General features: G+C 38.2%; 2 protein-coding genes and 1 long non-coding RNA gene across 6 annotated transcripts in view; 1 reads left to right on the top strand and 2 right to left on the bottom strand.

The window, feature by feature from the left end:
- The window catches only part of LOC107748870 (protein TsetseEP-like), a 39,760-nt gene extending 24,378 nt beyond the window's left edge, over nucleotides 1-15,382 (bottom strand). The window contains exons 1-2 of one of the 2 annotated variants that reach the window (XM_016563858.1): nucleotides 14,853-15,382; nucleotides 12,670-12,819 (exon numbers count right to left, since the gene is read on the bottom strand). In XM_016563858.1, the coding sequence (XP_016419344.1) occupies nucleotides 12,670-12,819; nucleotides 14,853-15,134 (432 nt within the window). In that variant the 5' untranslated portion in view covers nucleotides 15,135-15,382. The remainder of the gene's footprint in view (nucleotides 1-12,669; nucleotides 12,820-14,852) is intronic. The other variant, XM_016563859.1, reaches the window with a different exon arrangement.
- LOC107748871 (uncharacterized) lies at nucleotides 3,641-10,100 on the top strand. Its single transcript, XR_001640970.1, has 3 exons — nucleotides 3,641-4,065; nucleotides 7,631-7,634; nucleotides 10,088-10,100. It is a non-coding gene; the product is annotated as an uncharacterized LOC107748871 (long non-coding RNA).
- A 2,093-nt stretch (nucleotides 15,383-17,475) lies between the features above and the next one.
- LOC107748872 (bifunctional arginine demethylase and lysyl-hydroxylase JMJD6-like) overlaps nucleotides 17,476-24,247 on the bottom strand; it is a 13,344-nt gene continuing 6,572 nt past the window's right edge. For all 3 annotated transcript variants that reach the window (XM_016563862.1, XM_016563860.1, XM_016563863.1), the window contains 3 exons: nucleotides 21,436-21,571; nucleotides 20,510-20,648; nucleotides 17,476-18,971 (listed from right to left, as the gene is read on the bottom strand). In XM_016563862.1, the coding sequence (XP_016419348.1) occupies nucleotides 18,840-18,971; nucleotides 20,510-20,648; nucleotides 21,436-21,571 (407 nt within the window). In that variant the 3' untranslated portion in view covers nucleotides 17,476-18,839. The remainder of the gene's footprint in view (nucleotides 18,972-20,509; nucleotides 20,649-21,435; nucleotides 21,572-24,247) is intronic.

Below are 24,247 nucleotides of genomic sequence, written 5' to 3' on the forward strand. Positions count from 1 at the left end.
GTTTAGCCAATCACAACACACTGGGCTAGCTAACCAATCAGAGCTCATCGCCTATTTCTGAGGGTGGGGCTTCATAAAAGGAGGAAATGATCAGCGTGTTTCTCAGAGAAGGGACAGAGCGGAGTGGAATAAAGGTAAATTATGTAAAAAATAATGCTTTTTTTTTTAAACGAAGCATTATTTTTCACATAATTTACCTTTATTCCACACCGCTCTGTCCCTTCTCTGAGAGGGCTTCATAAAAGGAGGAAATGATCAGCGTGTTTCTCAGAGAAGGGACAGAGCGGAGTGGAATAAAGGTAAATTATGTAAAAAATAATGCTTTTTTTTTTTTTTTAAACGAAGCATTAACATGCTAGACTGCACCCCATAAACACAATCAAGCCTAAAAAAAAAAAAGAGTGAACCACCCCTTTAATAATAATACCAATAAAAAGTCTTCCACCATATTAAATAGTTTATTAGACTAACAGTACACCGTTTATGGTTGACAAGCAATGTAGAAACTTGGCACATTAAAAGGAACATTCCAAGTTCAAGTTAAGCTCTAGCGTCAGCATTGAAGACATGCTGTTGATTACCACAGAAAACAAGTTTAACTCAGACTTCAGATTCAACAAACAATCAGAATGAGCTTTCCACAGGATTTGGAGTGTTACTGTGGGAATTTTTGGCCATTCATCCAGTTTATAGAGCATTTGTTAGGTCAGAGACTGATGTTGGACCAGAACGCCTGGCTCGCAATCTACGTTTCTAGTTCATCCCAAAGGTGTTTGATGGGGTTGAGGTCAGGGCTCTGTGCGGGCCATTCGAGTTCTTCCACACCAAACTCATCCAACCATGTCTTTATGAATGATGAATTGTTCAAAATGTCTTTGTATGCTGAAGTATTAAGGTTTCCCTTCACTGGAAGTAAAGGGCCTAGCCTAGATCCTGAAAAACAGCCCCATACCATTATCCCTCCTCCACTAATCTTTACAGTAGACACAATGCAGTCAGACAGGTAATGATCTCCTGGCATCCACCAAACCAGACTCACCCATCAGACTGCCACACATAGAGGTGTGATTCGTGACTCTATAGGTTTCCACTGCTCCAGAGTCCAGTGGCGGTGTGCTTTTCACCACTCCATCTGACGCTTGGCATTGTACTTGTGATATGAGGCTTACAAGCAGTTTACCATTCTATGAAGCTCCCGCCGAGACTTAAACTCAAAGACGCTGAGGGAATTAGGGCAGCTTGAGACGGATTCCTCCTCACGGTGATGCCAACAGTCCATTAGCCCCTGATGCTCTTAGAAAGCGTGAACAACCTGCGAGGTTGTCAGATGGCATACGATGCCATCTCAGGCTTAACCGTCATCTCAGATCCTCTCTCAGTGGATGATGGCAAATCTATATTTGATGTCACCACATACGGAGGTGAGCGTGAGAACATGTGATGCCACGTCTGACAGATCACCTAAGACAAACAGATCCTGGGAGGATTTACAGAGGCTTTTTGCTTTTTACTTGTCCCTGGAGTCACTTATATATAAAAAAACTGTCAAAAACATATTAAAACGAATAGTCCTGACTGACACAGCAACATAAACGGAACCTTATTTGATTTGATGTGCAAGATTCCGAGGATATTCTTCAAAAAGAAATAATCTTTTCCCCTTCAAATGTCAGTTATTTATGTAAAGACCTCATTTACATGTTCGTAACTTCCTTATTTCCATATTTCCAGCAAGAAAATAATAAAGATTTACTTTAATCATTTTGAATGGTTTAACATCTTATTTGAGGCAGTGGGCCAAAGCATCTCGACTGGAATAAGCTCTCATTGTTTCATTCATTCATGGAAAGCATTTGCACTGAATGAAATCTCCACAAACCCCTTAGCTCTGCTTTGAATTCGCACAAAAAGGCCATTGTATCATAAGGCCATAGTCATCATGTATAGTCAGTGTCTGCCTACTAGCATAACTAGCATACTATACTGCGTCATTGTTTAGTTAAGAGACGTCACCACTTGTGACTGAAAGGGCAAGACAGGGATTGTGGATGTGTTCCAAAACCTAGTGAGCTTCCTTAAAGGGGTCATCCGATGCTACATTGACTTTTACAAGTTGTTTGAACTGAAATGTGTGTTGGCAGTGCGTGTACACAACCACCCTATAATGATAAAGATCCACCCAGTGTTTTTTTTCTTTACCCCCTTCTCAAATAGAGCTGATCTCAGATGACGTCACACAGACAGGCCCCTCCCACGATAGTTTGACTGACAGTAGCGTTTCAGCACAGACTGGACTGGCGTCTTATAACCAAACTATGTTACAGACTTTTCATTAAGACCCTAAAGAATCATATCAACTTGTGGAAAATGGGCATCCGATGAACCCTTTAAGGCCCAAGAATACTTCGTTTTTTTATGCGTGCGCTAGCGTATGCGCACAGTTGTACGATTAGCCTTTCAAAGTAAAGTCCATTTGAGGTGTACGTGAACGTAAGTGGTCGACATACGTGCTATAGTGAGCTTCATCTTTGAGTCTGCTCTATTTTTCTCCAGAAGTTATGACCAATCAAAATGTCTTTGTTCTCTTTTTAAACACAAATGTACATGGACATTTGTGTATGTATAAGAACCAAAGTATACTTGGGCCTTCGAAAGGCTGAGACACGAAACCAACATCAAAGAACTAGCGGCTACGAAAGCCGACTGTGTTGTCGCCTCACATTGCCTGCATCTGGGCCAAAAAGTTGCACTTGAACACACCGCAAAGTCTACGGCCAACAAACATATACATTCTGTGTCTGTGTGAGATGTAAAACTGTAAAATTCAAGAGTCTGCTGTATTTGCCCTCTTGACTTTGTTGTTTGCTTGCTTTTGTCACTTTCGTTTTTCTTTGGTTTGCTAAGCTTAACAGCCAATCTGAGTGTTCTCTCACCGATGGGCTTCCTTTGCCGATTCAACATCGCTTAATCAGCCAAAAAGCTGCCGACGAGGGCCATCTAATGCTAACAAATGCTCTTCATAGGCACCAACTCGACACGCCACACAAACAGCATTTTCCATGTGAAGCACTTGATAGCATGTTGCTAAGCTAAAACTGTGACGCTCTAAGCACAAAAGTATACAGCACACAAAAAAAATTTGGTAAAATAGTAAATTAAGTATTTAATATTATACTTTATCGATTAGTAATTGGCGAAACCATTGTGAATCTTTTGTTTTGAATCAGTGGTTTGGAGCATGTCCAAGTCTCATGATTTCCATAAACAAAGCTTCGTAACATATCGTTTTGAACTGTTTTAATTCTGATGGTTCGCTGCTAGAGTGTATTGATATGGCGAACTCATGAACCAGAGTCTAATATATGGTCAGTTCAGTTTTAATGAATTTTAATAGACGTCCTGCCTAAAAGCACATTAAAAAAAATAATAAAAAATAAATTATACACTTCATATTGTTATTTAATGATGCGTAGATTACACTTTCATAAAAACATTTGTAATTGGTTAGTAATTATTAGTAGTTATTAACGTTTGAGCTGAGCTCACATTGCATTTAAACAGTTTTGGGTGCTCAAAACAGTGAATCATTTTGCAAAGCAGTTGATTCAGAGTTTCCAAAAGTTGTATGTACCATCAGAGCATGTGAGTGGAGCGGAGCGGGGAGCGGAGTGGTAATATTTCCTTAAGAGCGCAGAGCGCCTTTCTGAAGATTCCGCTCCGCTCGCTCAATACGCTCAGCGCCGCTCGCTCAACCCAGAATGCCCTTTGGTGATTTGCTTGTTCGAGATCGAGAATCTGTAGAGATCGAGAATAGTAGAGCAGTTATGGAGTTAAGATATTGTTTCAACTAAGTTGCAAGCCTTATACATATATGTAAAGTAAAAATCAAAGTTAAGAATGAGCAGGGAGAAGAAACTGAGAGGGAGTGCGGGGAGACTGTTAAAGTTAGTACAGATTCATATTGATTACAGAAAGCACGAAGATGTATGCAAACATGGTGCAGCAAAAGGTGAGCTAGTTACATACCATAATAAATGAATAAACAGGTAGGCTAAGGTTATATTCGTACAATGAAATAAAAGTATATTTTCAATCAGTATTTCTACTTTTCTTTTTTTTTCAGCTGAGCTCATCGTAATGCATCATGGGATTGCTTCATAATCCATAACGTTCTTAGGAAGCATTATCATGCGTCCGATCTTCCAGAACACAATGGAAGCACAAATATGATGCCTTACAATGCAGTCTAAGTAGGCAGCTCATTTGGAACAGAATTTTGAATTGGAATTGACCATTTAGATTTTGTTACCTCTCAATTGGAAGGCTATGTGGAAACTAAAACATAAAAACATTAACATCCCAATACAACTGTTGACAGTCTTGGGATACCAATGTCAGTTAAACTCACACCTAGAGGAAATCAGTCAAGCCAGTGTTTGCTCCGATCACTGAAAAAGGAAGTTAACAGCAACAGGCCAGAATTCCAAACCAGCAAAGTCAGAGGAAAGCCTGACCAATCAGCAGGCAAACGGACAGATTCCACAGCAGACTGCTGTTAGGAGACAGAACCAAAGTGCTGAGGAATGTTCTTGAGTGCTCGCCCCGTTTCAGATGCTCATGGTCCGCATATTCAACACTGATATCTTTGGTTTTAAATTAACCTTGAAGTTCAGCCACCCATTCACATGTTATGTTCCAGCCGAAATAACAGAAACAAGCTTTTCGTTGGAGGACTTTTTTTTTTGCAGACTACATCCGGTGTTGAATTCTTGTTGGCGGCACCTCAAGTACAGCTTTCCTCTTTGAGGCTTTCCCTCTTAATACACATTGCCATGTAAGGAAGGTAAAACACTCCGAACACAGGAAACTTGAGGAGCTGGGAGAAGGAATTGTGGGAGAAAGAGACCGAACAGGAACTGAGAAGAAAGATAAACCTAAAACTGACACAATTAATCAGCCCCTGCAGCAAGTGTGATTTAGGTCATACGCTTCACTTTGGATACTGTTCTGTTGTATTTGAAGTGATTGTCATTTGGACAAACGATTCCTTTTTAATTCCTTTAATTGGTCCAGATGCTTAAAAATGAGGACACGCTGCATACTCTGTGGCAATGGTTTTCTATCCAACAGCAGAACAAGACATCTGATTATGAGGCATGTCATGCAAAAATAGCAGATAAACAACCTACAGAGTCATGAAGGAACAATTTCCTGAGACTCACTAAACCTGCAGTCTATCCGTTAGGCTCGGCGCAAAGGATGGTGAAATTCGAGCCCTTCTTTCTAGATATTAACTCGTGTCTTTAGGGAGAGAGTGAGGTCTGAAAGTGCTACAGAAGGAGTCATGCCACGTCAGCATGTCTAAATGTCACAGAGCCAAAGATCATGGGGGACCACAGAGGTTACGCCAGAGTTTAAAGTCAACATGAAATGGCATTCTCAACCCATTTTACTTCCAAATGCGACAAAAGTCCAAGTAAAACAAGAGAAACAATTAAATACATACTGGTAAAAAAAAAAAAGTATAGCCTGAATGCACTGCAAGTCGCTTTGGATAAAAGCATCTGCTAAATGCATTAATTTAATTTAAATTAGAAACAGATGTTTGACTATCAACAAAGTCCAGGTACAATTTCCAGGTTATTGACTATCTAGACAGGAAGACACTGTCTGGCCGACAATAAAAGTGACCAAACACAGTTTGATGTGCTTTTACATGTTGTTTTATGGCGAGCTTATCTGAAATTGATTATATGCTGTATATATATATATATATATATATATGGTATAAAATATGGTGCCCTTTGTGCAAAGATGTACACTTTAGCGTACTTTTAAAATAGTACTTATTATGGGAATTAAATGAAAATGCATTATACATTAAATTGCATTTAATTAAATTTAAACATGTCATTTAAAACTTATATTGTCTTTGAAATATGGTTAAAGTTACTGCTGAATGTGCTGACAAGCATTTATGATAAACTAAAATACACTTTAATGTCATTTCTATTAAAACGTGCATGTCATGTATTTAAATTATATTTGTAATTACACATTAGTAGGGCTGGGTATCGATTCAGATGTCTCGATTCGATTCGATTCTCGATTTTTTTGATTACATTCAGTGAATATAGTTTTAATACAAATGCTATTGATATTTCTAAAAAATGAACAGTAGAAGCTGAAAACACCGCGAGCGTCATCCACGCTTTAGTATGTGTGTAGTAAACAAAACAGTGCGCCGCGCCATCCGCCATTCATTCATTGCGGAAATCATGGCGCCTTATGCGTGATATCAAATTCTTCCGCAGATTTATAGCATTACTGTAGCATTTCACCTGAGCTTTGCGAATTGCGCCATGAATATGTGCTGAACGTATGGCCATGATAAGTGCAGAATTAATGACAGGCTTTCTGTTGTAACATCGCGCAAGGTAAATAAGGGTGACATCTAGTGGAGAAGACTAATGATAAGATTCACGTTAATCAGATCTTGTTTTAAATGTGTGCTGAAATAAATACTGGAAAAGATCGATTCGCGGCTTTTGAGAATCGATATCGAATCGACGTCATTTTAAAAAAACGATTAATCGGAAAATCGATTTTTTTTCCCCCAGCCCTACACATTTGTAATGATATACTAACTTTTTTAATCAAGTGCTTTACATGTGCTTTAGTATGTTAGTCAACACACTTCTTCATGACAAGTGATGACACTTTTTAAAATGGTACTTAAGTGTGTTACGAAACAGTCATCAAATTATCTCTCTTTATGTTAATTTAGGTACATTTAGTACATCTTATTTCATTAATATTGTCTGCAAGTACATATACTTTAAAGATTTGAAATACACTACAAGTGCACATTCAATACAATTAAGTGCATTTCTTTTTCTCAAACGACAGCAGTCTCTCCGAGCAGAAAATTACTAGAAGCATTTTTCATTTTTGAGTGAAATCCATTTGTATTTCATGTTGAAACACTACTACATCTAGGCAAGAGGCAGGGCGAGTTCTGCTGGAGATGTTCCATCTCTCTTCCAAAGTCACACATCTATTGGACAACTGCCCCATGGGTAACAAATAGTTCAAGAGTTTATTTCTTCCCTAGAAAGCAATCATCACATAAGTCTCAATCTTGTCCCTGGAGTACATCCTTTCTGCAGAGCGCAGTTTCACCTCTAACCAAACACACCTGAACCAGCTAATCAAGGCCTCAGTGCCTATATGTGCATAATATATAGTATTTTAAAGATTAGTGTCAAAGGTGCTCCCTTTCAAAGTACATATTTTACATCAAGTATGTACTTCTAATGTGCAGTACAAGTATGCAAATTGGGTGTCCGACAAGCTCTTGGGGTTCATTCCAAATTTATGGCCCGTCGTGTTTGATTAGAGCAGAAAATAAAACTCAGCAGGAACTGGGAACCAGATCATGTAAATATGCTTTATAGCCTCAATAAATGAGTAATATATCATAAATATATCCAAAGCTTCTGCATGGAAGACATTTACTGATAAATATACCAACTGCAGAGGAAGTGTAACCATTCACTGTGACCGACTTACCATTATTTGAATTGATTTTTTTTCCAATGCTGGTCTAACTATTCTGCCCCTAAATTAGGGCTGTGCAATTAATCGCATGCGATTGTCATGCGCATCTCGTCAGTAAAGCCGGTTGCGTGATTAGTAGTAAATCTGCTTTCAGATGGAGCGGCATTTACTACACAGAGCCGTAGTTCACTGACAAGCTAGGCAATATCGCGTTCATAATCGAATGCGATTAATCTGCGATTATGAATGCAATATTGCCTAATTGTCAGTGAACTACGGCTCTGTGTAGTAAATGCCGCTCCATTTGAAAGCAGGTGATGAAGATTTACTACTAATCACGGAACCGGCTTTACTGACGAGATGCGCATGACAATCGCATGCGATTAATTGCACAGCCCTACCCTAAATGTAAAAAAAGAACTGTGATTGTTCGCTTGTAAACAAATGGTGCCTTGTCATCTTTGGTGGGTGATTCTCAGCCAGAATGAGCTGCAATGCGGACCAGATTTCATGCAGTTAGTCTGAAGTCTGGCTATGGGAGACTAGACAAAATTTGGCCTTGCTCTCCCTGTAATTTTGACACTCTCATGGTTATTTAGTCGGGCTGTAGGGGAGGCAGAAAGAGTCACTATGTAATGGATAGCAGAAGGTCTCCTGCAGTACTGAATGGACAGGATTGGAGCAGGAGGTGTGACTAATGTTTCTCATGTTCACAGCTATCAAAAGAAATATACACTTAAAAATAGGTTTTCCAAAAGGAGGTGTTTGCAGCAACGCCACAGAAGAACTATTTTGAGTTCCCAAAAAAAACCTTTCAGTGAACCATTCTCAAAAGAAACATGTTTTCTCTTAGTGTGAAGAACCTTTTAATAATCTAAATAACCTTTTTCCACTGTAAAGAATCTTTTGTAGAATGGAAAAGTTCTATGGATGTTCAAGGTTCTTCATAGAATCACAGATGTCAATAAAGAACCTTTATCTTTAAGAGTGTATTACAGGCATGCTGGTGCTGTCTTATGCAAGATTTACACTACATGGTTTTCAAAGTCATCCGATCGCTGTTCCTTTCACACTACATAACTGTTTAGTGTATCGTGAAGTTGCTGTGGTTTGCACATTACACAATGGATTGGCGATTGGGGGTCACACATTACACAATATTTCACTAGGAAGAATCCCCAACGACTCCATCTCATTTACAATTCTGGCACAAGACAGGAATTCGCTAGAAGCTTGGATTCCAGGTTGGCTGTGCACTGGTTTGCAGTAAAAAAACAACAAAAAAAGAAAAACATAAGAATATGGATGAGAGAATGGTTGGGGAGATGGTTCCACCCCCTAAAATTTCCCTTGCCTCGTAACTTGCTCTATTATTGTCATTTCCAGTCAAAACACATTTCACACTGCAGGACTCAGAGTTGCAGTTTGTTAAGAATTTCACCTTATAGTTTGCATCCATAAAGTTCCAAATAAAAAGAGAAATCAATCATGAAAAAGAGAAAACAAGTAGCTTGAGCAGAACAAAATGCAATCAGTGTCAAACTGGACACAGAGACTGAGACAAATTAATTGACGTACATACATTACATTCAAAAGGTGTCATACTGGTGCCATCACGGAATTAAAGGGTTAGTTCACCCAAAACTGACCCAGATCCGGCGTAATGACGTCGTGAACGCGCGTCCAAAGTGACGCAGTAGAGACAAAAATGTGGAATAAAGTTGTTATTTTTGTTTTCTTTGCGCAAAAAAGTATTCTCGTAGCTTCGTAACTTTACAGTTGAACCACTGATGTCACACGGACTACTTTGTCGATCATCTTGGTACTTTTCTGGACCTTGAACGTGGTAGTTACCTTGCTGTCTATGGGAGGGTCAGAGAGCCCTAAGATTTCATCAAAAATATCTTAAATTGTGTTCCGAACAGTAATTAATGACAGAATTTTCATTTTTGGGTGAACTAACCCTTTAAAACTAAACATTTGTGTAATATGCAATTGAAGTATTTAACACAATATTTATTGGTTGCAACAAGTGGGTTAACTTGAATGTCTTTTTTTTTCTTTCCAGACGAAGATGAAGTCTCTGAGAGACGACTGGGAGCGTTTCAATGCAACACAGAAACAAGTGAGTTTTGCCTTGAGCATCAAAAGTAGCTCACACTACGGCTCTGTTCCATCATCCTGTGAGCTGCCTGCTGTCTCCACCTCATAAACTGGCTGATTTAAAAACACTACGAGCAGTATCTCTGTGAATCATATAAATAATAGCACTTACAATTAGTTATGCCACGGGGAGGAAATTTTTTTTATCGAATGTCGATATTACACCTCATATTTTACAAGAAAATATTTGCTAGTGATGCTCAGGATTGCATCACAGGATTTAACAGTAGGTCTTTACATCTTTCCCTTTCTTTCAACAAAATGAATGCTTGAAAATGGTGGGTTCATTATTATTCTTAATGAAAAACACAACAACAATAAAACAGTACATTGACAAACTCGCTTACATTAAACAGAGAACAAGATACGGAGCCCTGCACGTCATACAGACAAATATATATTTATTAGGGTAGCAAATTAAGAATTCATTCTTACGACTATTCATTTCATCGTTTTATTAAATTGTGTTCATGTACTAATTCATTCCCTCAACTTTGATTTAACATCAATCACTACAAGATGGTCACGATTTAATAAACTGAGCAAACAAACTGTTTGGTGTTTGTCAAGTAATGTCATTTGTGTATGGCCGAACACCGCTACCTAATCAATTCTAATCAGTTATCCTATACAGGTGCATCTCAATAAATTAGAATGTCGTGGAAAAGTTCATTTATTTCAGTAATTCAACTCAAATTGTGAAACTTGTGTTTTAAATAAATTCAATGCACACAGACTGAAGTAGTTTAAGTCTTTGGTTCTTTTAATTGTGATGATTTTGGCTCACATTTAACAAAAACCCACCAATTCACTATCTCAACAAATTAGAATATGGTGAAATGCCAATCAGGTAATCAACTCAAAACACCTGCAAAAGTTTCCTGAGCCTTCAAAATGGTCTCTCAGTTTACACTAGGCTACACAATCATGGGGAAGACAGTTGTACAGAAGACAATCATTGACACCCTTCAAAAGGAGGGTAAGCCACAAACATTCAATGCCAAAGAAGCTGGCTGTTCACAGAGTGCTGTATCCAAGCATGTTAACAGAAAGTTGAGTGGAAGGAAAAAGTGTGGAAGAAAAAGATGCACAACCAACCGAGAGAACCGCAGCCTTATGAGGATTGTCAAGCAAAATCGATTCAAGAATTTGAGTGAACTTCACAAGGAATGAACTGAGGCTGGGGTCAAGGCATCAAGAGCCACCAAACACAGACGTGTCAAGGAATTTGGCTACAGTTGTCGTATTCCTCTTCTTAAGCCACTCCTGAACCACAGACAACATCAGAGGCGTCTTACCTGGCCTAAGGAGAAGAAGAACTGGACTGTTGCCCAGTGGTCCAAAGTCCTCTTTTCAGATGAGAGCAAGTTTTGTATTTCATTTGGAAACCAAGGTCCTAGAGTCTGGAGGAAGGGTGGAGAAGCTCATAGCCCAAGTTGCTTGAAGTCCAGTGTTAAGTTTCCACAGTCTGTGATGATTTGGGGTGCAATGTCATCTGCTGGTGTTGGTCCATTGTGTTTTTTGAAAACCAACGTCACTGCACCCGTTTACCAAGAAATTTTGGAGCACTTCATGCTTCCTTCTGCTGACCAGCTTTTTGAAGATGCTGATTTCATTTTCCAGCAGGATTTGGCACCTGCCCACACTGCCAAAAGCACCAAAAGTTGGTTAAATGACCATGGTGTTGGTGTGCTTGACTGGCCAGCAAACTCACCAGACCTGAACCCCATAGAGAATCTATGGGCTATTGTCAAGAGGAAAATGAGAAACAAGAGACCAAAAAAATGCAGATGAGCTGAAGGCCACTGTCAAAGAAACCTGGGCTTCCATACCACCCCAGCAGTGCCACAAACTGATCACCTCCACGCCACGCCGAATTGAGGCAGTAATTAAAGCAAAAGGAGCCCCTACCAAGTATTGAGCACATGTACAGTAAATGAACATACTTTCCAGAAGGCCAACAATTCACTAAAAATGTTTTTTTTATTGGTCTTATGAAGTATTCTAATTTGTTGAGATAGTGAATTGGTGGGTTTTTGTTAAATGTGAACCAAAATCATCACAATTAAAAGAACCAAAGACTTAAACTACTTCAGTCTGTGTGCACTGAATTTATTTAATACACGAGTTTCACAATTTGAGTTGAATTACTGAAATAAATGAACTTTTCCACGACATTCTAATTTATTGAGATGCACCGGTAAACCTGTAAAAATCTCAAAATCCTCAATAAGTTCTTTTTTGGAGTGCCATCACAGAATTAAAGGGTTAGTTCACCCAAAACTGACCCAGATCCGGCGTAATGACGTCGTGAATGCGCGTCCAAAGTGACGCAGTAGAGACAAAAATGTGGAATAAAGTTGTTATTTTTGTTTTCTTTGCGCAAAAAAGTATTCTCGTAGCTTCGTAACTTTACAGTTGAACCACTGATGTCACACGGACTACTTTGTCGATCATCTTGGTACTTTTCTGGACCTTGAACGTGGTAGTTACCTTGCTGTCTATGGGAGGGTCAGAGAGCCCTCAGATTTCATCAAAAATATCTTAATTTGTGTTCCGAAGATGAACGAAGGTCTTACGGGTTTCGAACAACACGAGGGTGAGTAATTAATGACAGAATATTCATTTTTGGGTGAACTAACCCTTTAAGTTAAATAATGATAATATACCAATCTACTTGAACTACAAACTTCTGTTTTGTTCCTTAAAATTACAACTGCCATAATACAGGTGGCACATAATACTGTTCATTGTAAGTAGGCTGTCCATAAAACATGACCAATACTCACATATAAATGGTGCACAGGGTCATACACAAAGACAAAACACCATCATGACACTAAAATCATGCAATAAACAAAAAAATTATACAATAACTGATAGTTGTTCCGTCTAGCTGTAGTACACATCTACACGCTGTGAACAAGTACATATCACGCATCTTACCTGGACAGGTGTTTCTTGCACAGGGATGACCTCAGGTTCAACTGCGGGCTGTTCTTCTACAACACCAACTTCCTCAATTACAGGCGCAACTGCAGCAGGCTCTTCCTTTTTCGGCTCAACAGCTATCTCCTCTTCAGCCTTTACCTCTGCCTCTTTGAACAAAGAGAATGAAGCTCAGAAAAAAGCAAGGATACACAATGTTGTCAGTGTGGTTACATATGAAAACCTAACTTTATATTAATATGTTATCCGAGTTTGAAAAATCACGACTAGAGAATTGAGAAATATAATTATTATTATTATTCTAAAAGAAACTGATTGGTTCCAAAAAGTAAGGGAACCAAACCAAAATCAAGACCAGAATTTTCTGATACAAGAATATTCCAATATTAATCAGAATTTGGTCATATTCTGGTTATGTCATGTAAATGTATGAACCGGCCACAACCAGATAATATTATGGTTTTTAAAAAAATCTGGCATATGCCAGAATTTTGGGTCATATAAACACTGTATTCACAATATCCATAAACAAACATTCATTTAGATATACGAATCCCCAAACAAAATAATTGCGGGTGATATTAGATACAGAAAAGTAGTGAAAAGTCAAGCTATTGCTGGAATTAGGGGTCGACCGATGTGTTTTTCAGGGCCGATGCCGATACCGATTATTACAGATCAAGTAGACCGATAACCGATATTTTGAACTGATATATATATGTCTGGTGTAAAAATGAAAATTAATGTCAAAATTAAGAATAACAAGGGCTCAGACAAAAACGGTATTTAAAAGGTTTGTAAAATGACCGATACCGATAACCATAAAAAGCTTAATATCGGCGCCGATAATCGGTCAGGCTGATAATCGGTCGACCCCTAGCTGGAATACATTTTTGGATTTGTATTACATGTATACAGGAATATTCCAATAGATGTGGAGTACGTAAACATTTGTTTTCCAAAATAAAGCCATAACCAGAATATGGACTTTAATCAGAAAGTGATATCCTTGTAAAATTGGTTATTGTATTAAAGTAAGAATGTAATGAAGATCATCATGTAGTCCACCAAAGGGAGAAACATCACAATCAGTTTTGTAAGACTGGAGCTCTGAAGCTAATTTTTAGCACATTCCGTTCATGTAAATGTCAGTTCCACGAGAGTATTCACTAAAGATCATGTGCTCGCTAGTGTCACACACACACACCTGTGCTCAAGACTCCTTGAGCTCTCAACAGCAACATGTTATACAATATACACTTTTAAATATAGTGGATATACGTTTGAAGCCATATATAGAAGGGCCCTGGAGTTTGCCATGTCCAAAACTCTTGAGTTCTGCTGTAGTGAGCACATTCTTAGACGAGACCAAACGTGTGCTCACATGAAAGGTCAAAAACCCTGCCGAACTCTATAATGTCCACTAGTGTGATGTTTAAAAGAGGCTGAGCGAAGAAACATTCTGTACTCCAGGCCAAAATGGCAGTCTCCTTAGTGTTTTGAAAAGATCTTCAGTTTGTTCCAAACAAGGATTCGCATTATACTAGTAAATATCCTGTTTGGATCTCCGTCCCTGGAGCAACACCATTTCTACATTAAATGAATGTTAAAGTAATGAATAATATGGTAAGTAAAGTGATTACTTTGTGTTCATCAGCGCTGTTCCTGAACTCTATTCTAGAGAGTTTACGGCCAGAATGGCTAATTCATTTCACTTTTGGTGTGAAACGACTTTTATATTTGCCAAAAGTAGAACTTTTTATATTAAAAACAACCAAGCAAGCCCAGCCCAGATGAGAAAAAGTAGCGCAAAAGTAACGTAACTCATTACTTTCCATAAAAAGTAACTAAGACAATTAGTTACTTATTTAGGGAGTAACGCAATACTGTAATGCATTACTTTTAAAAGTAACTTTCCCCAACACAGTTTACAGCCGACTAGAATTGTGAAGCACTGAGCTTATGTTAATACAAATGGGGAAAAAACACATTATTGCATTACAGTCATCATGGATAGATAGACAGATAGATAGATAGATCTAAACGCAAGGTGTGTGTGAACAGCCAGCGCGCATCTTACCTGTACAGGACACATTATTGCATTACAGTCATCATGGATAGATAGACAGATAGATAGATCTAAACGCAAGGTGTGTGTGAACAGCCAGCGCGCATCTTACCTGTACAGGTGTTTGTTGCACAGGTATGACTTCGGCTTCTACGACAGGAACGGCTTCTTCACTTTTCTTCTCAATAATCACCTCCTTCTGTACTGGAGCTGGAGCTGGTTGCTCTTCTCTGGGCTGGTGATATTCAGCAACCCGCTCTGATCTCTCCTCGTGATGTTTCTGTTTCTGTTCTTTCTTTTGCGCAGGTTTCTTCGCCAGGAGCGCCGATGCAACTATAATGGCAATAATCGTAAAGAAAAGTGCGGACAAAATAACGGGCGCGTCTATAGTCATGATTGCCTGCGGTTGTCGGTGGAGTTTGGATGGAAATGTAAGTTTGAAAGGCTGGTGGTTGTTGTGGCATGCGAGAGCAGACGCCTGTAAGACGCGGATTAGTGAGCGCCTCAGCTCGTACTGTTAGATCGCATAAAGCCCACGTGCCAGAGACGCTTTCCGAAATGGCTGTGTGTTAAAACCTAGTAGGCTGCCTACAAAGACAGCAGTTCAGGGGCGTACTATGACGCGCATCTGAGTTCCAAAAGAAGAACGATCAAGAACGTTTAAAATAATAGCCTATGTATTTGTAACATTTCAAGAAATGTATCTTGTTTAATAGACAACATCTAAATTGTGAATAGCTCAAATGCATGAATCATAACCCAGCAGGCACCTGGATATCAATTTTGACGTAAAATATTAGAGATCAAGACTTGATCAAGATGCTGTAACATCATTTTAAATTCCGTTTGGACGGCAATTTCTTCCAGTGGTAATTGGGTGAAAATAGGAAGTAAATCTCACACTGAAATTGGTTTAACGTATATGTATAAGCCAATATGTTTAACGTTTAATTTACATCAAATCAAAGTCATGTCAAGTTTTTGACGTCAGTTTGATTTGCTTGTTTCACCTTTTTTTTATGTATGTCTTTTCAACATCAATTGCCCACTGGGAGAACAAATAAAAATAAACGGGCATCAAACTTGCGTTCCAAACGCAATTACTACACTCTAAAAAATGCTGGGTTAGATACAACCCAGTGCTGGGTAAAATAGGCACAAACCCAGCAATTGGGTTGTTTTGACCCAGCGGGTCTAAATGCTTAACCCTGGGTAGTAACCCAACCGCTGGGTCAAAACAACCCAATTGCTGGGTTTGTCCCTATTTTACCCAGCACTGGGTTGTATCTAACCCAGCATTTTTTAGAGTGTAAGGATTCTAAAAATGCTGCTTCTTGTTGTTACCCATAAATGCTAGTTAGGCAGGTTATTAGGTTTTGAGACACGAGACTCTCAACGCAGCGTCACTCCCTACAGGACAGCCCACCTTATTAAAGCAGCACTGACCGAACAGGCGCAAAAGATGTTTTGAAAATGCACAAATATGATTATAGTGATGGAACAATATACGTCACTACTAAACTCACACTACTGCATCTTTTAGAAATGTATAGAATTTTATCCGACTATGCAGTACATAATCCTTGTCTTTTATGCAGAATGGTTAGATTTTTAATAGATACCGGTGCTGACATTTAGATTGCAATAGTTGCAACTGCATTTAAACCTCAACTTTATCCAAAACTAACGTTGACCTGATGCATGCATGAACAATTCTCTATTTTCTTAGAAAAAAGAATGTTATTCTGCAATGACTGTCACTGCTCTTTTAACTTAGTTTGGTTATAAAAGTTTTAAAATTATGCATGCAATTATTTAAAATATCCTTGTGAGAGCTGCATCGTTTAATGTTATAAGTTGAGTTTAATGGAAGTTACCACAAAAACATTTGAATAACAGAGATTGTTTTTCTTCAATCCTATTGTATTGAAAAATATTTTACCTCTATAAAAGATTTGGAATAAGAGACATTCCACTCCTTTTAAATTGATCTTGTCATAAATAACCACAATGACGTATAAAGAGGAATTATGGCATGCAATGCTCAATACTAATCAGCCATGGTGGTTTGAATGTAACGTCACACTCTGAACGGTTAAATATACCCAGTGGACAACATGCAAATGCAGGACAAAGACACTGCACCAAGATAAATACATAGAAACCTTTAGTAAACAATTATTATTATGAATTTTGTTTTGATCTGAGCAACATCAAGGTGTCACATGACCGAGCCAGTGCTGAATATGGAACACGAGGAGCTTAAGTAAGAACATACCCTGAGAAAACACAGAAGATCTGGAGCGATGAGAATGGGAGGCTTCCTCTAAGAGTACAGGCCATTCATTAAAACATTAGTATTTGCAATTCAAAACCACAGCTCTGAGAAATGATATGAGAATGTGAAATATGAGCACTCAAAGCAACTTGAATGACCAACATCAAGTAAAAAATAGGCACTTTTTAACCACATCTTTCTCCTAGATGCGTTATAGGCGGTTACGGTTGTAAACGAAAACAGCACCCAAACGCCTCAACAATGCTCACTTTGATCATTAAGCACCCATCACAACATGAAGTCTACACTCTAAAAATGCTGGGTTAAATATAACCCAGCGCTGGGTTAAAAAGGGACAAACCCAGCTATTGGGTTGTTTTGACCCAGCGGTTGGGTTGTTTTGACACAGCTATTGGGTTGTTTTGACCCAGCGGTCAGGGTCAAAACAACCCAATAGCTGGGTTTGTCCCTTTTTAACCCAGTGCTGGGTTATATTTAACCCAGCATTTTTCAGAGTGTATTATTATAGCCTTGAAACATTTCGGTCATGACAGATTACCATTTTTGGAGTTAAGCTATTTCCTTCTGTTAAAAAAAGAATTCAAAACATACAAAAACATTTTAAGACATTATAGGCTAGTCACTTTTTCCATTCTGAACAGGAAATGCAGATTTTCATGAATTATGATTGCACGCTTTTCCCCCTCTTTTGCATGGCTCATTGTGCACTGTATAATAAATAAACATTAGCGCCTCCTAGTGTTTCACTTATGCAGAAGGGTTATAAAAGAAAAACACCTGGTATTTCAGTTCATTGAGCTAATTTAACTATTGAATTCAACTGCTAATAGACTCGAAGTCGAATGCTTAATCAGTTTAAACGTTCCGGACATTTTGCGCATTCACAGTAGTTCCAACTGAAGAAAGGTGCGTTTAAACTTTTGGCTGAACAACAATGTTATTTAGGTAATATGCACATGCCCCGCACATGACATATGGACAAAATTAATTTATCGTCGCCATGAATTAAGAACTCGCTCCCACGACTTATTTAGGTCCCTCATTTTAGTAAACTATGGCATACATTGTACTAAAATGAGGTTACGAATTAATACAACGTAGCCAACATTTACTAAAATGAGGGAACTAATTAATAGGCTATCAGAAGGAATTGCTCATTCGTGCATGTGTAGGACTTCGTAAAGGGCTTCTAATTGAAAGTTGAGTCTTTTAGAGACATTTTAAATCTAAAATACTGCGACTTAATGATTTTGTGAGAAAAGGGACCACAGATCACAGCTGTTTAACAGTTTTAATTACTATGGGCTAATTTTCTGCTAACTCGGAGACAAGAAACCCACATTTAAGTGCAGTTCGAGAATAATGTAGAATTGGTAATAAAATACTCTATTTTCTAGGATCAAAGAGCTAAAGGCAACATTATACATGAGGTCAAACCGTATTACCTCAGATGGGTCGTGAAACATTTCACACGTATATCTGCGCATAACCTCAGTGAAATATAAAAACGCAGGTTAATGACGCTGGCGAGACGTCAAGCTTCCTGTCCAGAGCCTGACATCAGACAAGGCAACACAGGAAGGGGTTTCCTTCTCTCCCACACACTCATTCAAGCAACGCTCCTCCAGCAAGCACACATTTGGATATTTGGCTCTAAAAGCGCACTAGGGCTGAGTTTGTTATCAGACGTGACACAGCGGCGATCTCTTATCTAATGGACAGGAGTCTCCTGAGGGTGACAGACAGAGAGAGTGCGATGTTTCATGGTCTAGGAGACGATTATGGCCTGGCCTCGGGATGTCACCGAGACGAACTGCGCTCTTTGCTCACGCAGTCGTCCTGGCTTGTGATGTCTCCGTTCCCCATCATGCCACAGGTTCTCCTCTTCTTTCTGCGATGGGTCATGGCGTCGCCCTCAGAGCCCGAGTCAGCCTTCAGGAAAAAGGACAAAAATGCGGTTACAGAGAAAGTAAAAATCTGTCAAAAACATACCTTGGTTAGTTTGAACTATTGGGTGATATTTCTTGCATTAAACATGTGTTGTGAATTTCTCATTTTGATTGAAATGATGGTTTCTCTGATTTGGAGTGAAATGTTTGTATAAAAATAAATGGATTACATGCATATTACTAGGGCTGCACAATTAATCGAATTTCTAATCGCGATTACAATTATGGATGCCACAATTACGTAATCGTTCAAAGCGGCAATTAATCGTTCAAAGTCCACTTATGTTATTCGGCGTGCTTAAGATGCGTTTTTCTTTCTACATGTTATCTTAAGGGTTTTCCCATTGTTTTAGTTTTAGTATAACATTATAATACCATTAATATTTTTACTTATTTATAATTTAAAGAAGAAACCAATCCGATGTATATTTGACATTTGAGGCTTAATACTATAGAAAAGCACTAAATGTTTTCAGTTAGAGTGTTTTCAGCTTGTTTATTTTCATATAAAAATACGGCATGCAGTTGCATCAAACAATGGTATAAACATCATTCAATGTAATTGTGATAATCGTAATTAATAACCGCAATTACAATTTCAAGGCAATAATCGACAATTGTGATTTTTGTCATAATCGTGCAGCCCTACATATTACTGCAGGACAGAAAGGGATCGAGAATATCCATAATCCATAATGTCATTAAAATTAGTGATCAATTAATAGATTAAACATTAATAGAGCAATTGCACGTGTGTACATTGTATTTTATTACACTACTGTTCAAAGTTTTTAAATTTTTTAAAAATGTTTTTATCAAAGTAACATCTTATGCTCACCAAGGCTGCATTATTTGATAAACAGTAATATTGTGAAATATTATTACCATTTAAAATAGCTGTTTTCTATATGAATATATTTTAAAATGTAATTTGGTAAAGCTGAATATTCAGCATCCTTACATGATTCTAATATGCAGCTCAATTATTAATAATTGTTCTTATTATCGTCAATGTTGAAAACACTTTTTAAGGCGTCCTTGCAGAATCAAACTATCAATTAAAATGACTTAATGAGTGTACATTCAGGCTGTTTAATATGTATTTATTACAGTTAATAACGTATGTTATAGAAATATGTACAGAAAATACAGATATGACTCCATTAAAAGTTTACTTTGAGGATTGTGAATCATTTCTGACATTTGAATATGAATTTAAATCAAACAGTAACCGGGGATAATACACTGTACTGTTCGATGTGAATTCATAGCGCCCTCTAGTTTCTGTTGACTGTATAACCAGTGTTTTCACCATCTGCTCACAAGGTTACTGAATGCCAGAATGGGAAAAAAAAATTAAAAGCTTAATAGAGATTTTTTTTTAGCTATACTGCCTAGGCCTAGTTACATGTAGAATTTGTCAGTTAGTGAGCAGGTGTATCACACCATCAATCTGAGCAGCTCATGTCCGGACTCTAGTGTGGGAGTTTGTGTTTGGGGTTCTGGAGGAACAAGATGTACCTCTGAATCAGAGTCGGAGGAGCTGGAGGAGGAAGAGGACGACGAGTCACTGGAGCTGTCCGAGGCGATGCCTGTTGACTCCTGCAGATCGACTTTATCTGCCAAAGCAGCAATATCAGGCCTCTCCTGCTTCAGGATCCTGAGACACACATGAGAAACACCACCACGAACCCATTTAAATAATCAAAATACTAATTCCGTACTACATTGGAACATACTTTTCACACTTTCAGCTTGACTGAACATGACGCGCAATACTATCGTTTTTCTTTTTTCACGTCTCATTTCTTAATATTTTCACTGACTATTATATATTGGCATGTATATGCATGTATATATTGATTCCACCAAATCAGCTTATCTTCATTATGAGTGAAAATGTATGAATGCATATTTGTCATTTCAACTGAACTTAGGTCTGGTGGTGGTGCTTGAGACATTGTTGGTCATTCAGTAAAAAAAAACTAACAATAATACTGACCATATAATAATAGGGCGAGTCATGCTTCACAGTTCACACTAGAGTTTACGGTGCGGCAAATATGCTGCACATCCATTGAAATGAATTGGAATAGTGCGCTTTAAATACAGAGCGCGAAACGTTCAAGCATGCAGTGTTCAAAATGAGTGAAGGCGAGTGAAATCTAACAATTTATTAGCCAATGGCTAACGATAGACATTATTTGGTCACCTAGCATGGAAATTTAGTCGCATATGCGAGTGATTTACTCGCATTGTAGAGGGTTGGGCAACCTAAAACACTATGTTTTGACACTTTATTAGTGGAAAAATTGTTTTTTGTTGAGCAAATGAACAAGGCCCATTTGCAAAGCAGAACAAATATAAACATCTTTAATAAAAAAGTAACTTAAGTGAGTGAAATGGAAGAAATCGGTGTAAAGTCATCAGACAGAGCAGGGTCTTACCGGTACCACTTTCTGGAGAGTTTGGGGCGACCTCGCACAGTCTTGTGCCACACAATGGGGAAGTTGGTGGTGCTTGCAAAATTCTGGGTCATAGCAATAGTCGTGTCCAGATTCAGAACAACATGCCACCATCCACCTATAGAAAACACAAAACATGGGTTTCAACCCCAATTCCAATCACGGCTGCATGATTGGGTACACAAAAATATATTATTTTGACAAACATGTGGATTTGAACTGCATTATTTTTTATCATTTTGCATCTCTACTGTTGCTTAGATATAATTAACTTAAAGGAACACTCCACTATTTTTGAAAATAGGCTCATTTTCCAACTCCCCTAGAGTTAAACAGTTGAGTTTTACCGTTTTCTAATCCATTCAGCCGATCTCCGGGTCTGGCGGTAGCACTTTTAGCTGTAGCTTAGCATAGATCATTGAATCTGATTAGACCGTTAGCATCTCGCTCAAAAATGACCAGAGTTTCTATATTTTTCCTATTTAAGACTTGACTCTTCTGTAGTTACATCGTGTACGGAAAATGAAAAGTTGCGATTTTCTAGCGCAGCGCCTGAACATAGTCCCCAGCTAGGTAACTTCCAATAAGCCTATTTTCAGGCGCTGCGTAATATCATTGCGCAAAGTTCCTTGATTATTACGCCGGAATTAGAGTATAGTTCCTAGCCATATCGGGCTAGAAAATCACAGCTTTTAATTTTCCGTCGGTCTTAGTACACTAAGTAACTGTAACGCTTAGTACACTGTAACTACAGAAGAGTCAAGTTTTAAATAGGAAAAATATCGAAACTCTTTGGTCATTTTTGAGCGAGATGCTAACGGTCTAATCAGATTCAATGATCTATGCTAAGCTACAGCTAAAAGTGCTACCGCCAGACCCGGAGATCGGCTGAATGGATTAGAAAACGGTAAAACTCAACTGTTTAACTCTAGGGGAGTTGGAAAATGAGCCTATTTTCAAAAATAGTGGAGTGTTCCTTTTAGTATTTTTTCATGTCATTACATTGTTTAGAGCATTAGAACAAAATGGTAAAATAACATTTTTGAAAAATGACATTTTATTCAAATGTTATGCTATGTCCTCTGTAGAGGACACCAGGACTCAGTTTTTCTAAAAAATAAAATGACAAGAATAGACATGAAAAGGCAAAAACAAAATGGGAATTTAAAAAAAAAATCAATACATTTTTAGGTTTCATTTTTGCATGTCAGCTCAGTGCATACATTTCTGACATAATCTTGCACTGGGGGGAAAAAAACTATCTTTTTGGCTCTTATGATAAAATGCTGTTTCTCAAAAACGGCTAAGGAGCAAATAGATGGCATTTTAATACATTACTATGAACAATAAAGTCAAGTTTTTTTTGTTCAGATGGGATGATGGGTGTGATTGACCCAAGTGCTCTTTTGTTTTGCATTTTCGTCTATCTTTCATTATGAATATAGGTCTTAAGAGCAGAAGGCTTCTACACGTCACCCGCTTTCATACTAATACTTTCTGTTTTGCATTTAACCGAGCAGCTAAATTGCACTCAGATGGTGCTTTGTAATGCCAACATCTATTTAAAGTCAATAAATGAGACTAACAAAGCCTGAACTGCCATGGGTTCCTTTCTAGTCTGATAAATACCATGTGGTATGAAGCTTGAATGCCATGTGGTTTAAAGTTATGTATAGGCATTGCTCAGCACTTCAGTACTGAGGCTGCAGTTTAACTCATGATAAACTCATAATATAACTGATAATCCATGTCAGCACAAAATTATGGAACATGACTAACAATAACGTCAATAAAACATTGAAACTATCTGGTTACATACACATTCTTGCAAGTATAAAAATTAAGCATCGATGCCAGATAGTCATTCTGTCTTGTGAATTTTCTATCATTAACTCTTTCCCCGCCATTGACGTAATTTTCCAGATTTCCGTGTTTTCACTGGAGTACGGTAAGAGGCGCTATTATGCATCTTCTGAAGGAGTACTGAACGTCTGGATCAAAACACGACAAAGAAGCAGAAACAAGCAATCGCGCATATATAAGCAGATGCATAAGTAAAATAAAGTGATCAAATATGAATCATTACATAAATAAAAACTGCGTAATGTTATAGAATGAAATGTCAATCCAGGAAGCGGTTTAGGACCATGCAAGCTTTGGATGCGTTGATGGAAGTGATTTGTTTTGATCATCGTTCTGAATCTGATCCAGACGTAGTCTTTCACTAAAATGCGATTTTCTCAGCTTTTTGTTCAAATGCTAGCGGTGGCTGGCAACTTTTTAAAAAAACGCTGGCAGGGTAAGATTTAAAGGGGTCATATGATGCGATTTCAAGTTTTCCTTTCTCTTTGGAGTGTTACAAGCTGTTCGTGAATAGATAAGATCCCTAAAGTTGCAAAGACTAAAGTCTCAAACCCAAAGAGATATTCTTTATAAAAGTTAAGACTCGTCCACGCCCTCCTAAAACGCCTCGTTTAAACACGCCCCCACATGTCTACGTCACTATGTGGGAAGATTTGCATAACGCCGCCCAAAAGTGCACGCAAAGAAAGAAGGAGTAACTTTATTGTTGCTGCCACCGCCGCCGCCATGTCGTGAAGGTCGTGAAAGTGTTTAGTTGCAAAAGCGAAACTACTTTGTTTGGTTTCCAAAAGAGGACACGACTAGAAATCAGTGGTTAAGTTGTATTTACAACACTGTTCCAGAACAGTTCAACCCAAATATTCAGATGTGTGCAGCGCATTTTACGGAGGACTGTTTCTGTTTCCTGGGAGAGTAGACTACAATGCCAGCT

Source organism: Sinocyclocheilus rhinocerous, unplaced genomic scaffold (assembly GCF_001515625.1).
Source record: "Sinocyclocheilus rhinocerous isolate Xijiao unplaced genomic scaffold, SAMN03320098_v1.1 scaffold350, whole genome shotgun sequence".
Taxonomy (NCBI): Eukaryota; Metazoa; Chordata; class Actinopteri; order Cypriniformes; family Cyprinidae; genus Sinocyclocheilus; species Sinocyclocheilus rhinocerous.